General features: G+C 31.7%; 1 protein-coding gene across 30 annotated transcripts in view; it reads right to left on the bottom strand.

Moving 5' to 3' along the window:
* LOC148624830 (muscleblind-like protein 1) overlaps positions 1-12948 on the bottom strand; it is a 134068-nt gene that overhangs the window by 51168 nt on the left and 69952 nt on the right. For 20 of the 30 annotated variants that reach the window (XR_015919786.1, XM_088567769.1, XM_088567768.1 and 17 more), the window contains one exon: positions 3773-4331. Coding sequence is in view for 29 of the 30 variants with exons in the window: in XM_088567769.1 (XP_088423895.1) it covers positions 3773-4000 (228 nt within the window). In the remaining variant the exon portion in view is untranslated. Of the gene's footprint in view, positions 1-3772; positions 4332-4500; positions 4886-4990; positions 5472-5533; positions 5675-5700; positions 11406-11476; positions 11501-12802; positions 12942-12948 lie in introns of those variants that run through there. The other 10 variants (XM_088567778.1, XM_088567785.1, XM_088567781.1 and 7 more) reach the window with 10 other exon arrangements.

A 12948-nucleotide genomic window follows, 5' to 3' on the forward strand; every position in this document is an offset into this window, starting at 1 on the left:
GAGGAAGGATTTTGAAAACAGACAATTTTCCTTAGTATTTAAAGAAATACTAACTTCTTTCAGTTTTGATAGACTTGATAAGGAAGTTTTTCGTTTACCTATCAGATATAGGTCAAAATAGTGATAAATCTGTCCTAGCTAGTTCTTAAAATAAGGAAATAACATTAACAATCTATGCACTTTTGTTTGTGTAAAAAAAATGTCAGGTTCTATTAATTGTATAAAACCATGTCTGTATTAAAATAGCATCCATTATCACAAATGTACAAATTTCTTGTTCAAAGCTAAAGCTTTCCAAAGCTACAGTGTAAAGTCACATAATAATGAAGCACAATGCAAAGAGGAGTTTTGTAATTCTTTGAAGAAACGGGACATAATTCAAAAAGCTTTTCAAGACCAAATATAAGGCTTGTTAGAGCAATCTTGTTTAATGGCTTGTGAAAAAAACATGACACATACTCAACAGAAAAAAAAACTTTCCAGTCTCAACCAGTTCTAAAATAAATAAAGAAGATGGAAAACAAATCATAGTTTTCATTACCATATCTGCAAAGGATGTATATCAAGAAATACTTCAAACTGAAGATGCAACTATTCTTTTTCTTATTGTGTTTAATGTGTTTGCATTTTTGTTTACAAGTTTTTACTACTGAAAAACACATGGTAATCATTCAGGAGATAGCAAGAGGTATAAGTGAGCACCATTACCCCCCAAAAAAACTTAAAAATACTGAACGAAAACGCATATACCAGTATATAAATCATACCAAAAAGAGCATTAACCCTCCTAATGTAGATGACCAACTACATTGGAAATAAGTCTAAAGCCTTGGGACAATAAAACCCTATACAAATCAGTGTCAATATGTAAACATTGAAGAAATTAATATGACAGATATAGAAAAATATTAATATATATCATATAAATATTACATTACTAGTCACAATATTATGTATTCAAATAAAACTAGTGTGTCAATACAGAAAAGGTTTGATTTATGATATTAGTAAAGGTTAAAATAAACTATTATGTTTGTCTGGTTGTCTAGGTAGTCCTAAGCTTATTTAGACAGATGCTACATTTCCTTTGTTACAAAGTTATGTTTAGCTGTAGGAAAGAGTAACTTCTTTCTTCTGGAGTAGGTACATGTAGCTCTGATCATGATCCATGGGTGGCCTCCCTTGAGGACATTGTTAATAGGATTTTCAAAAATAGGTTAAAACAACAAATGGTTAAATGGTAGATATAGTACTTAGTTTCTGAGACTGATGAGACAAAAGCTCTACTTATTGACAAGAAAATTTGGGAAAAAGGGGAGACAGATAAAACTTCAACAAATGTGTGTTTTGGTGATCAAGAATTAATTGAAACTGTGATAAGTGCAGACATGGAAATTTTCTAGTAAAACACAACTTCTTCCTTGTTCTTTAAAATGGGAATTGGGACTCTTTTAAAAGAAATCAGGGAACATAAAATATGAATGAGGACAAAAGTATCTAGAGTTAACTAAATGTTAACAGATATAAAATAATAATTTTTCAATTTGTACAAGTAAAAGGTGACTTAACAGAACTAATAAAAATAGAACGAAGAAAAATCACAGAAAAAGTACCCTTCCAGCTCCTCCATACCAGAATATACCTAGTACTAGTGGATACTTTATCAAAATGAATGTTTTTTGTAATGTATCCAAACTTGAAAAGGAAAGCTATTTCTGTGAAGATGAATTATGATTAATTACTGGGCTTGTAGGCTTAAAGGGGAGAGTGATACATTTTCCCAAAGCTTCTTGTTAAATTCAACAATTACCAAGTGATGTGATGCCGCTAAATGGGCTTGAACCTTTCAATACCATGCTTAGCATTTAGAATCATTATAAGGAACTTGTGGATTGTTGTTTATAATCAATCTTTCAATCTATGGAACAGGCTAAATTCAAACAGACAAACACAGAGAAATACATGGATAGATCTCTATAATGTAAAATCTAATAAGAGTTTTGAAAAGATAATAATTTTTGCCATGTGAATCCTCCCATTCACTTTTATGATCAAACAAATGGTATGGCGTCAAAACAAAAGTGCTTTAGTACATGTAAACAAATTTACATAAATAGCTGATTAAACAATCCCCAAATAACATGTATGACTCGACATTTTGAATTGCATAAATGCTACCAAGATACACAGTCAAAACATGTAGGCATGTAGTTGCTACAGAGCCAGATAATTAAATCATAACAGAATAACTTCTAGGACAGTGAAATTATTTCATTACAGAATGGTTATTATAATGCCTAATACAGATTAATTTTGTTCATTATGGTACGTCAATAAAGCACAAATAAAGAGAACATGCTGTCAAATAAATCGTAAAACGGTAGGAGACCTTTTTAGTAGCATACAGTTTATGTCGCCTCCGTTACATCAATTCCGGGAAATTATTAAATTTGTTGGCTGTTTTATTTCTAAAATACATTTATGGAACAAAGTGTCTCAAGTTTTATTCAATAAAAAGACTAAAATAAAATATTCAGTAAGTTGGGCTCTAAATCCAATTTGTGACGGATATCAGACTTCTCATTACCACAGCAGACGTCTGCAGGGGTGAAAATTGTAGAAATGGAAGGACTATTGTAGTTTATTGCACAGACAGGGCTGTATGTATTGACCGAATTAGGTTCATTTCATTAATGCGAATAGAACAATAAAAACAATAAGCAGACTTTTTTTTATTGACATGAACAAATTAGATTCAACTTGAGCCTTAAGGTTTCCAGAATTTCTGAAATAAAGGTTTTTTTTATAACAATAGCTTCTACGAACTTCTAGAAAAGAGTCATTCTTAACTGTCACTTACACAGAATATCTCTTTTTCACCATTTTAAACAGAGAAGACTTGGAAGTTGCCAGGAATGAGATAGAATCAATTAAGCTGCACATAATTAATAATGGGTAAAATTTTCATCTTCCGAAATTAGTACCAAAATGACTTCAAGGTGCAGGCAGACATGCACACTCTTATAATTAAGCATAAATCCATGTAATGTAGAATGCTATTTGTTAACTGAGACCTTGACAAACAAAAACAAAATTTGTAATTAACCAACTTAATCAAGAAACTCATTATAAGTACAGTATGAAAACATGTGACATCGTTTTAGCACTGCATGTATGTGACCTCAACATCTGCTAGTAGGAAGACATTATTACCCTCCATATTATGCCAAGTTCCTGCAGTCGAAGCTTAGCAATTTTTTAGCACGATATTTCAGTATGACATAATGAACAAAGTATATTTCTGTCTCACTGTCACTGACTTAGTAATTGTATAATATTGGAAACACATCTTCATATTTTAAGTTAGGTCCAGTTTACATGTTTCATGAACAATTGCACTAACCATAATACAGAATCAATAAGTTTGGAAAGTACATACATTAATGGAGCCTAGACTCTTTCTACCTGAAGATTTAGGTCTACCTTTAGACCTTATGAAAGTAAACTAATAGTAAAGTTATAAACCAGTTATATAAAGAAAGTTCTTTAAAAAAATTACTTGAGAGACTACATAATGAAAGGTCAATGATGAAAATAGCATTAACTTGGAAGATAATTGCAAAATTCTGAAGAACCCAAATTTTAACATGGAAGTAATAAAGCATAAAATGATTTTCATATACAAGTCTACAGAGACATCTTCCACAAACAACTCAAGTAACGTTCAAAACTAAAACTATAGTTAAAATAGAGCTAAATATTTGGCACTCACCTTAATGGAATCAAAACAGGCTGTAACTCGGCCATTCTGAACTTCAACGTGGGGTGGTGGGTGAGCAAACTTGCACTCTGTGTCCGGCCGCGTACATTTGTTTCTCTGAAACTCTCGGCAAACTTCTAACGTCAGCCATCGAGAGTCTTTAACATTGTTTGGAAGGATAGTTCCAATTGCCGGACTGACGCCAGCTAAATTGACCATTGTATTATTCACCATGGCCATAACACTTTAATATGAAATAACGTGGTATGAAAAAAAAAAGTTCTTCTTCTTGGTAGAAAGTAACGTTGAAAGACTTAGGGTAAACTCACACCTACAAATATCATTAAAAAACTACTCAACACTTAGTACAAAAAATTCTTAAAATTTGATCACAAGAACTTCCACATGTGTTTAACACAAAAGATCACAGGTCAGGTTTCTATGGTAACGGTTTATAGCACTATCCAATATGGTTTCTATGGAGATGATTGGTTTTGGTTACTATGGCAATGACTATGGTTTATGGTTTTATGAAATGATGTTGTTCTGTCTCCAACAGTTACTTGTTTCTCTGAAAATAGAAAAAAAAAGACACATATGAAATAATCTTTCCTGGCAAAAAAATATAAGTAAAGTATTAAACAAATACAGCCATCTATTATATAGATACAAACCAGTTTTCCTAAAATTCAAAATATCTCCAAAACTTGATATATCATACATATCCATAGGATACTGACCTTCTCTCTCAAGAACAACTTCAGAACAGAGTTCAAATTGCAAACAACCATATTTATAAAGTATGAGGAAAATAAAACCAACGAAAATAGTCTCTGTTCAGGTATTTCCATCCAACACCCATTAATATTGTAGTATGAATAATGATGACCCAAATAAAACAGTACAATAGCGATCACTGCTACTACCAACAGGACATCATGTTACACAAGGAAGTTAAGAATGATGTTTAACTTTAAAAGTTACAAAAACACATTGACTTCACTTCCTCTTTCTTCAAGTAGTCATATTCAGACATGAAGTACACAAATAAAAGAAGATTAATGTGGTCTTTGTTTCAGTTTCTAGGAATTCTATACATGTAAGACCTTGCATATCACCTTAAGATTTTATCATGTCATACAATATCACCAAAAATATATCTATTTTCTAAGTACAATTTATAACGAAAATATTGAGTAAAAAAGAACCCAAGAAACAATCTAAACTCACCAATAAAGTAAGAAATAAAAAAGAGATCCTGAACTATGATTCACAAAAAAAAGTAACAACTTTCATTCAATGGAACTGAAGTTTTGAACTGCATCAACACGCAAGCACAATGAGAAACTGTTGATAACAATAAAAACGAAACTCTCTTTCTTGGCAAAAGACGCCATATGCAAAGACATCCAGAGAATGCAAGAAGACAATGATATCATCAAACATTTCCTTGTAGCTCCCAGAACAATGGATAGTTTCTGTCAACTTTCATTAGTGAAAGAAGTTGAGCAACATCTGATAAAAATAGGTAGGAGAAATGTAACTGTCTGTTACCAACACCATACATCATTCCAAACCAACCCAAGCTTATTATCTCCCTTGATGGACGAGTTCTTTTGTGGGAGAGATAAACAACTCCTAATTGAAATCAAATGGCATATAAATCTGGTGAATATAAGCAAAAGGGATTCAAATCTCAAATCTCAAATGTAATTGAACATCTTCTCAAGTATTTTATTTTATATATATATATGTAACTCTTGAAATACTCACATTTTTTGTCTATTTCACATAAATCATTTTGAATAAGATTAAAATCCATACCTGAACTTAAAATCTTGGCGCACCTTGATATGTCATGCTTGATACTCATGTAGCATGTTCCCAATTTGCATATAAATTTTCCTTAAAACAAACATAACAATCTATTTCAACATTACCTTGCGGTTTTAGAGAAAAGCCTTTTTTACGTACACATTACATAATTTCACCAACTGCAATCATCAATTCCGAAACAACAAACATGTGTCATCCTCATAACAAAGGAACCAGAGAAAAGAAAAACGAAAAGATGAGTCACGTCTCAAATTATCTTCCCTTGATCCGTCACCACCATTTCCGAGAAACTACCAATATTCAACAAGTGGGCTGCCTCTTTTTAGACATTGGTTCAATCTGTTTTAAATCAAAATGCACCACTGCTGGACTATACTGAAAGATCGATAAAACATGCATAGCTTGACAAGCTTTGTAACTTACTTGCCACTGAGGTAGAAAACCTGTTACGAAAAATTTGCATATTTTATTCATAAAACCACCCTTTTCTTAAATCACTAATATGTGACTTCCCTTAACTTCTTGTAATTCTTTTACTGCTATGATCAATGAGAAATTGAGGGATAATCTCTGGATAGATGAAAGTGTCAACAGGTTTTCTCTTAACATCGTATTAAGGTTTGTATTACCAGTAGGTTTACTGACATATCAACTATAAATAGATATAACACTAAGGTTTTTTTTTCATAAGAAGTTCTGGTATCTTAACTCTTTCATACATGTGATATTTTATAGGTGAAGATTAACAGCTTATTTTAACTTAAAAAATGATCTCCAGTAATTTCTATCTAAATAATACATTTGCAGAGCTCAAATCAAAATACATTATACTGGTGAAAAAACTGGGGATAACAGATTCTGAAAAGAAATAAATGTCCTTTAATACAAATTTTACAACAAAAATTTGCTGGACGAGAATAGCATAATAGTTTAGGTCACCTCACATGGAATTTACACAAAAAAGATTTCATCATGCTGGATTAAGTTCAAAGTTCAGAAATAGGGAACTACTCCTATTCCAAAAGAGTTTTTAAGGAATTTTATCTCTATCAAACCTGATAAAAATTCATTATTTGGGTTAATTAATGATGTTTCCAGAGACTACAGGGAAAAAAAACATCACACTTAGTACTACTTAAAATGCATTAAAAACTATTAAAGAACAGCTAATGTTAGCAACTTCAATTTCAGAGTAAATAAACATGTCATTATACTGTTAGGTTTACTTAATTAAATGTTAGGAACTGCCTGCTCTGACAATTAGAATATTGAACTTATATGGCAATACAAAACAGCAGGTTACTTTAGTCTTCAACATTAACACAAATTTTACTGAGTAAACCAAAGAACATTTTATATCTGTTTCAACCCATCTCTGTAAATTAAAAAAAAAAAACCCAAGTGAAATAACAAAAATTGCCCAAAGAAAGGTCAATTTTGACAGGTTTTACTTTGCATTTCCAGCATCTGTACACACAATGCAAATAACAAAACTTCTGATTCAAGGCCAAGAAAACATCAGACAGTGACAATGTTACCAATAGACAAGATCCTTTGCCTTAAACAAATTGTCTCAGCTATTTACGGTCAAAGATGACATAGTCTGAAGCTAGACCTCATTATAAGTCAAAGGTTAGGGAGAAAAAACACACACTTTAAGGAACACCAGAAAAACTGGAATTAATTTCTAGAATTTAACACAACATTTTATTGAACCAGAAGTGACATATGTTAAAACAGGTGGATTTATTGCATTACGGAGGCTGCAAACAGACCAACAGATATACATGGAAATCCTGAAACCCCTCAAGGCTGCAAACAGACAAATAGATATACATGGAAGTCCTGAAACTCCTCAAGGCTGCAAGCAGACCAATAGATATGCATGGAAGTCCTGAAACCCCTCAAATATTTTGATTGCATGGGTATAATACATTATAACAGTTGACTAGAAAACTGGCCAGCTCCACTAGAAAGCTAAGTTTTAGGGTCATTGAATTTCTACAGCACATTTTGTAGCAACCCTTAGCCAAAGCCACCATGGGTGCAGACTGGGGAGCTCAGATAAGATCAGTGCCCTCCAACAATTGTCTGAGCCTCAAACAATCATGGGTGATATCATCAAAGGCCTGTCACCTCCAATCACATCTTAATAATTAGACCTTTAAATCAATGCCTCATCAACTCAAGTTAATGAGCTTTGATTTGTTAATCAAGTACATGTACAGGTATTTGTTACCTAATCTCTTTCGCAGGTGCATGAGCATGTCAAATGCTTCCCATGTGATGCCAGAATCGTGAGGTTTTAAGAAAAGGATAAGTATATATTGTCATCACATATTACAGTGAATTTGGAGGATAATATATACTACATCCTTTTCTTGTTTTTTTTTTTTTTTTTACAAAAATAGCTAATTAGTGATATATGCATTATTATATTTGTTTTGTTTTTGTTTGTTTATTTTTCAGGTTTTTTTTTTTTTTTTTTCAAAGTTTATAAGTGAAGATTAATAATAACATAGACAATATATTTAATAACAACAAACCACAACTGTCAACGGAATAAATGAAGAGAAGAGAAACGTCCCATTTTCTTAAATCGACGATCTTTACAACACTCCCATTGTCTTAAATCGAAGAACTATACAACATTCCATTTTCTTAAATCAAAGATTTTTACAACACTCCCATTTTTGTGTTTGAAAGTTTACCAAGGTTACAAAACTGCCACAAAATAAACTTATAGTTTTAACTTAGCTTTGAGCATCTTAGACAAATTCAATATGGTTTCCAAATACAAGTCCTTTTAGCCATAATCTCACATCTTTGACCTTAAACAACTAGAAATAAATGAAGTCTGCCACAGGAAACTTCAATTTGTTTGCTTTTAAGACCAGTCTGTTTATTGTGCATGATGTGACATCGTAATGCACTCCAATTGAACGAGATAGAAAAGATGTCCTCAATTATATCCGGCTCATTGGTCGTGTCAAGGAACAGTCCTTAGAAAGTGAGATCCTATTGCGAGAATGGTATAAAGGCCATTAATTGTAAAATTATTCAGTGCACATCCATTTTCTATTTCTAACTTTTCGATGCAGTAAAATATACAAGACTGACAGATACAACAAATCTTATTTCATTCTTTACCATTAAGACAGATAAAGTTACAGAATGCTAATATTTAGAGACATGGCATTTTCAAGGATATTATTTTTTTTATTTCTGTATTCAAACACATGAAATTTTCCTCAACAACATTTATTGAAATTATTTATATTAAATGAATCCACCAGGTTTCATTAAAGTCTGTTCAGAAACAAATAGTCAAAGCAAAAGCCCTCTTATTAATTAATGAATTTCAACACTGTACAAGACTACCATAGACACTGAAAAAGTCCTTATCGAAACTGACATCCCCATGACTCAAACCTCTTCAGCCAGATGTTTAAACTCGAGCTCAGACAATCAGATTTCACATTGGACTGAATCAATATTGAATGTTTGTATGACCATTAAAGTCAAATGACAAACTTCTACAATATGATGTGACCTTTAACAAGGGGTCATTTTAATGTCATGATATGAGACCATAAATTGGTATCAGCCTAATCATAAACTGATAAATCAATGGTTGAAGGTAGACATCAGTTGGATTTGGTGAAAAAATAAAACTTATTTTCCACACTGAAAACCAATAAGTTTTGTTTCACACAAATAACTTCACCAACTTTCTAAAAAGCGTTCAATGTCAAAACAGACTATTAACAACTTTGTTTAAGTATCTGTCTTCATAAAAATCAGACAGAAAGTGATTCATGCATGTCAAAGACCCACTGTATTCAGTTTTATTTCTTGTCTAGTCTCAATTTTTGATTTGGGTATTGAGCTTTTGAGATAAAGTTTATATAGATTGTACATGCAATTATCACTTTGCAAGAATTATGGTTCTTGATTAAGTTTGATTTGGTTGATTTTAGTAGGTAGTTAAAGTGAAGTTTTCTTAAAAGTACAGATCTAAATACAGAAAGGACTACTCTCACATAAAAAAATACCATAAGTAGACCAAAAAAGCATCGTCTGATCCATGGGTTTTCCTATACCATGAATCACCTTACCATAGACAGTGTCTGAATTTTATATGGACTGATACTTAAAAGAATGCAGGCTATCCTGAAAAGCTACTATGATGATGAAAGTAGTATAGCTTGTCTTCAACATAAGTGAAAAAGACTTAGTTGCATCCTAAAAATGAGCCGCAAGATAGGAAACTCACTCAAATTCTAGCCAGTCGTGAATACAATTTTTCAATACATTTACTATATGGCTATATAGATTTTTGCTAAAATTAGCCAGCCCTGCCAAAAAATAGCCAGTCTCAGACTGGCAGGCAGGCTACTATTTCTAACTGTGGTCTATGAGGCAGAAAATTGGTCATGATACAAGAGTAATAAATTATATGTATTCTTTAAGTACCTTACTAAATTCATCCACACCACAGAAATTGCGCAACTGTATTTAAATCAAAAAGATTAAGACCAAGACATGAATTATGGAAAACCAGTACATATAAGTCAACACAAGTAGACCTAATATACATTCTGGACATTGATGCATGTGCAGCATCCTCTAAATCGCTATGTAATGTGACTTTAATGAGAATATCTCATTGTAGAAGCCTCAAATCAAGAGTTGTACTGATGAAGATGTACTTTAAGACAAGAGCTGCATGCACTGAACACTAATGTCAATACAGGATTGCCAAAATATAGAGAAACAGTGAAGGTCTGCACTCCTTGCATTCCTTCATGTAAACCAAGCATCATTGTGTCTAAATGTTTGATGGATTTGTTATGAAAATAGCTGCTTTTTTCTTGGCATGGAAAAAAGGGGGAGGGAGTGTTATATTATGTTTCAACTCTTTGAGTTGGCGTCAGCCTCCAAGCATTTTACCATCAGCTACTCCTACCATTTACTGATTAATAAGCAATAATTGACTAATTATGTACATAAAAACCCAAATACTGACCATTCTTATATTACTATAAAGTTCTTTTGGATGATATTACTGACAACTAAATACCAGTACTTTCTCTTACTTTACTAGAAAAGAAAGATTGACTCAATTATTTTTCAAATATGAATCAGTTCGACTTGAAGTGACAGAGAAAGATCAAAATTATGACTGGTTGTTAGACAAGATGTCATTGTACATGGTACATATCCTCCAAGGGTGTGTTCATTGTCACTGCATTCATATTTACATATGAACTTAAGCTTTAAAACACTTGTATATTAGCCTTAATATGCAGTGCACTAGGTCTATATTTAATTACTGATGACATGCCCATGTCACTATTTGTTTAAACTGAAATCATAACCCTAAAGTACAGACTAACCTAAAAACTCCATGTACATAAAAGAGAGGTATCCTTGGTAAGGGTCAAGGTAAAAATATCACTGCAACTTGCACTAAAAATATAATCTTTTAGACATCACTATTCCATAATGTCAGTATTAAAGAAAAAGAGAAGTTAAATTTACAAATTTATAATTCTTCTTTGTATGCATCTTTAAAATCCTTGCAGAAAACCCAACACCTTAACAACATGATTAACTTTTTTGAAGATTTTTACCTTAACGCTCAGCGATATAATCCTAAACAGTTATTCCATACAGATTGGATAATGATTCAAATATCAAATCTTTGAAGACATCCATAGATGGTAAACCATGTACAAATGATTGTACAGAATAATCCATTAAAACTAATAGAACAATGTACCATAACTATGAAAAACACAAATAATCCTTCAAAAAACCACATGCAACTAATATCAACAAAAAAAAACCATGAAAAAAGCAAACATTAAAACAAACCTCTTTTACATCCCATACTAAAAAATTACAGCAAACAATGATAAATAACCACAGGTAAATTATCCATAATGCCCCATCTGCCGATCATTCAGAGAACAAGTTCATCAACCTGACCGCAGTCTTGTCACCATATTTAAAAATCCTATTTTCCCATAAACGCCATAACAATGTCCACAGGCAAAGTCACTGCACATAATCCCTATAATCTATAGAGACACTTCATTGAGGGTCAATGAGTTAACCTGACAATGGTCAATAAGATAAAACTCAATATACCTGGAAAATTATAACCTAATAATAACAGATGATTTAGTGTTCTCCTGGGTTTAAAAGATAAAATTGAGAAGATAGCAATTTTTATCAATCATATCTTTTTAATATGGATGTCGACAGATGTTTTTACCATAATTTTTTTTGCCAAGATCAAAGGTTTCAGCGTACTCACTGTATTAGTTGCTTCCATTTATGGGAAAATTAAGGACATAAAAATATAGAATATAACTCCTTTTTCTCGCTAAAAATTAGAAGCCCTCAAGGAATGGATGTCTGAAGAATTCAAAAATCAATAATAGTAAACATCTGATACCTCCAGATATAGTGCTTAGAAACATGGGGTCAAGTAACCGCTCAACCTCTTTGAACTGTAACCTCTGACTTTAAAGACAATCATGACCCTTTTTCAGCTATTTTCCTACAACAATTCTTTAATCTATGATAATGAATAAATCCTTTATATGCTCAACATTCCCAGAGTAATTTGAAGTATTTTTTGGGCTCTTTTCTTGTTAGTGCTTAGTAGGTTGAAAATTAATAGCAATATGGTTATGCAGCATATCATAAAAAAAGACACAATGTCATCATAAAACAACATGTACTGAAGCAATTGCAATCCTATTTTTCTTCAGAAAATTATTTCGAAATTTTTAAGAGATATTGCTTATCCCTAAAATGCTTTTATAATATGAAGTAACACAATTTTGATGTAAAAAAAAAGTAAAAATTATGCTACTATTTAACAGATTAATAATTCATAGTTACTGAATGCCATTACCTTTATTATTATCACAACAGAAATTGTTCAGACAGGATATTTCTTAACATTCATTTCAGCTTGAGAAAAAAATTGTAAAGAAAGTATATTTTTCACCGCATATGGGTCTGACCACAAGCAACATTTTCTTTTTTAAACATGAATACTGATAAAAATTGAACTTCCAGGATTACCATAATATTAACAAAAACCTTGTCAGATTGAGAGTTAGCAGCTAGCACTGCACATCAATCTAAAAACTTTCGTTTGAAATTTAAATTTTAAAAAAATCTTACCTACAAAATATATTCTTCTTCATCCTATCAAATTTTTTATGAAACTTCACTAAGTTATTGACATAGACACACATAAAAATCTTTTAACAGAAATATTTTCAGACAACAAAAGAAATAGAACATTAATTTCTTAATTTACATCTTCC

This window comes from Perna viridis, chromosome 2 (assembly GCF_037379345.1).
Source record: "Perna viridis isolate PV_CMFRI_1.1 ecotype Kerala chromosome 2, ASM3737934v1, whole genome shotgun sequence".
Classification (NCBI taxonomy): domain Eukaryota; kingdom Metazoa; phylum Mollusca; class Bivalvia; order Mytilida; family Mytilidae; genus Perna; species Perna viridis.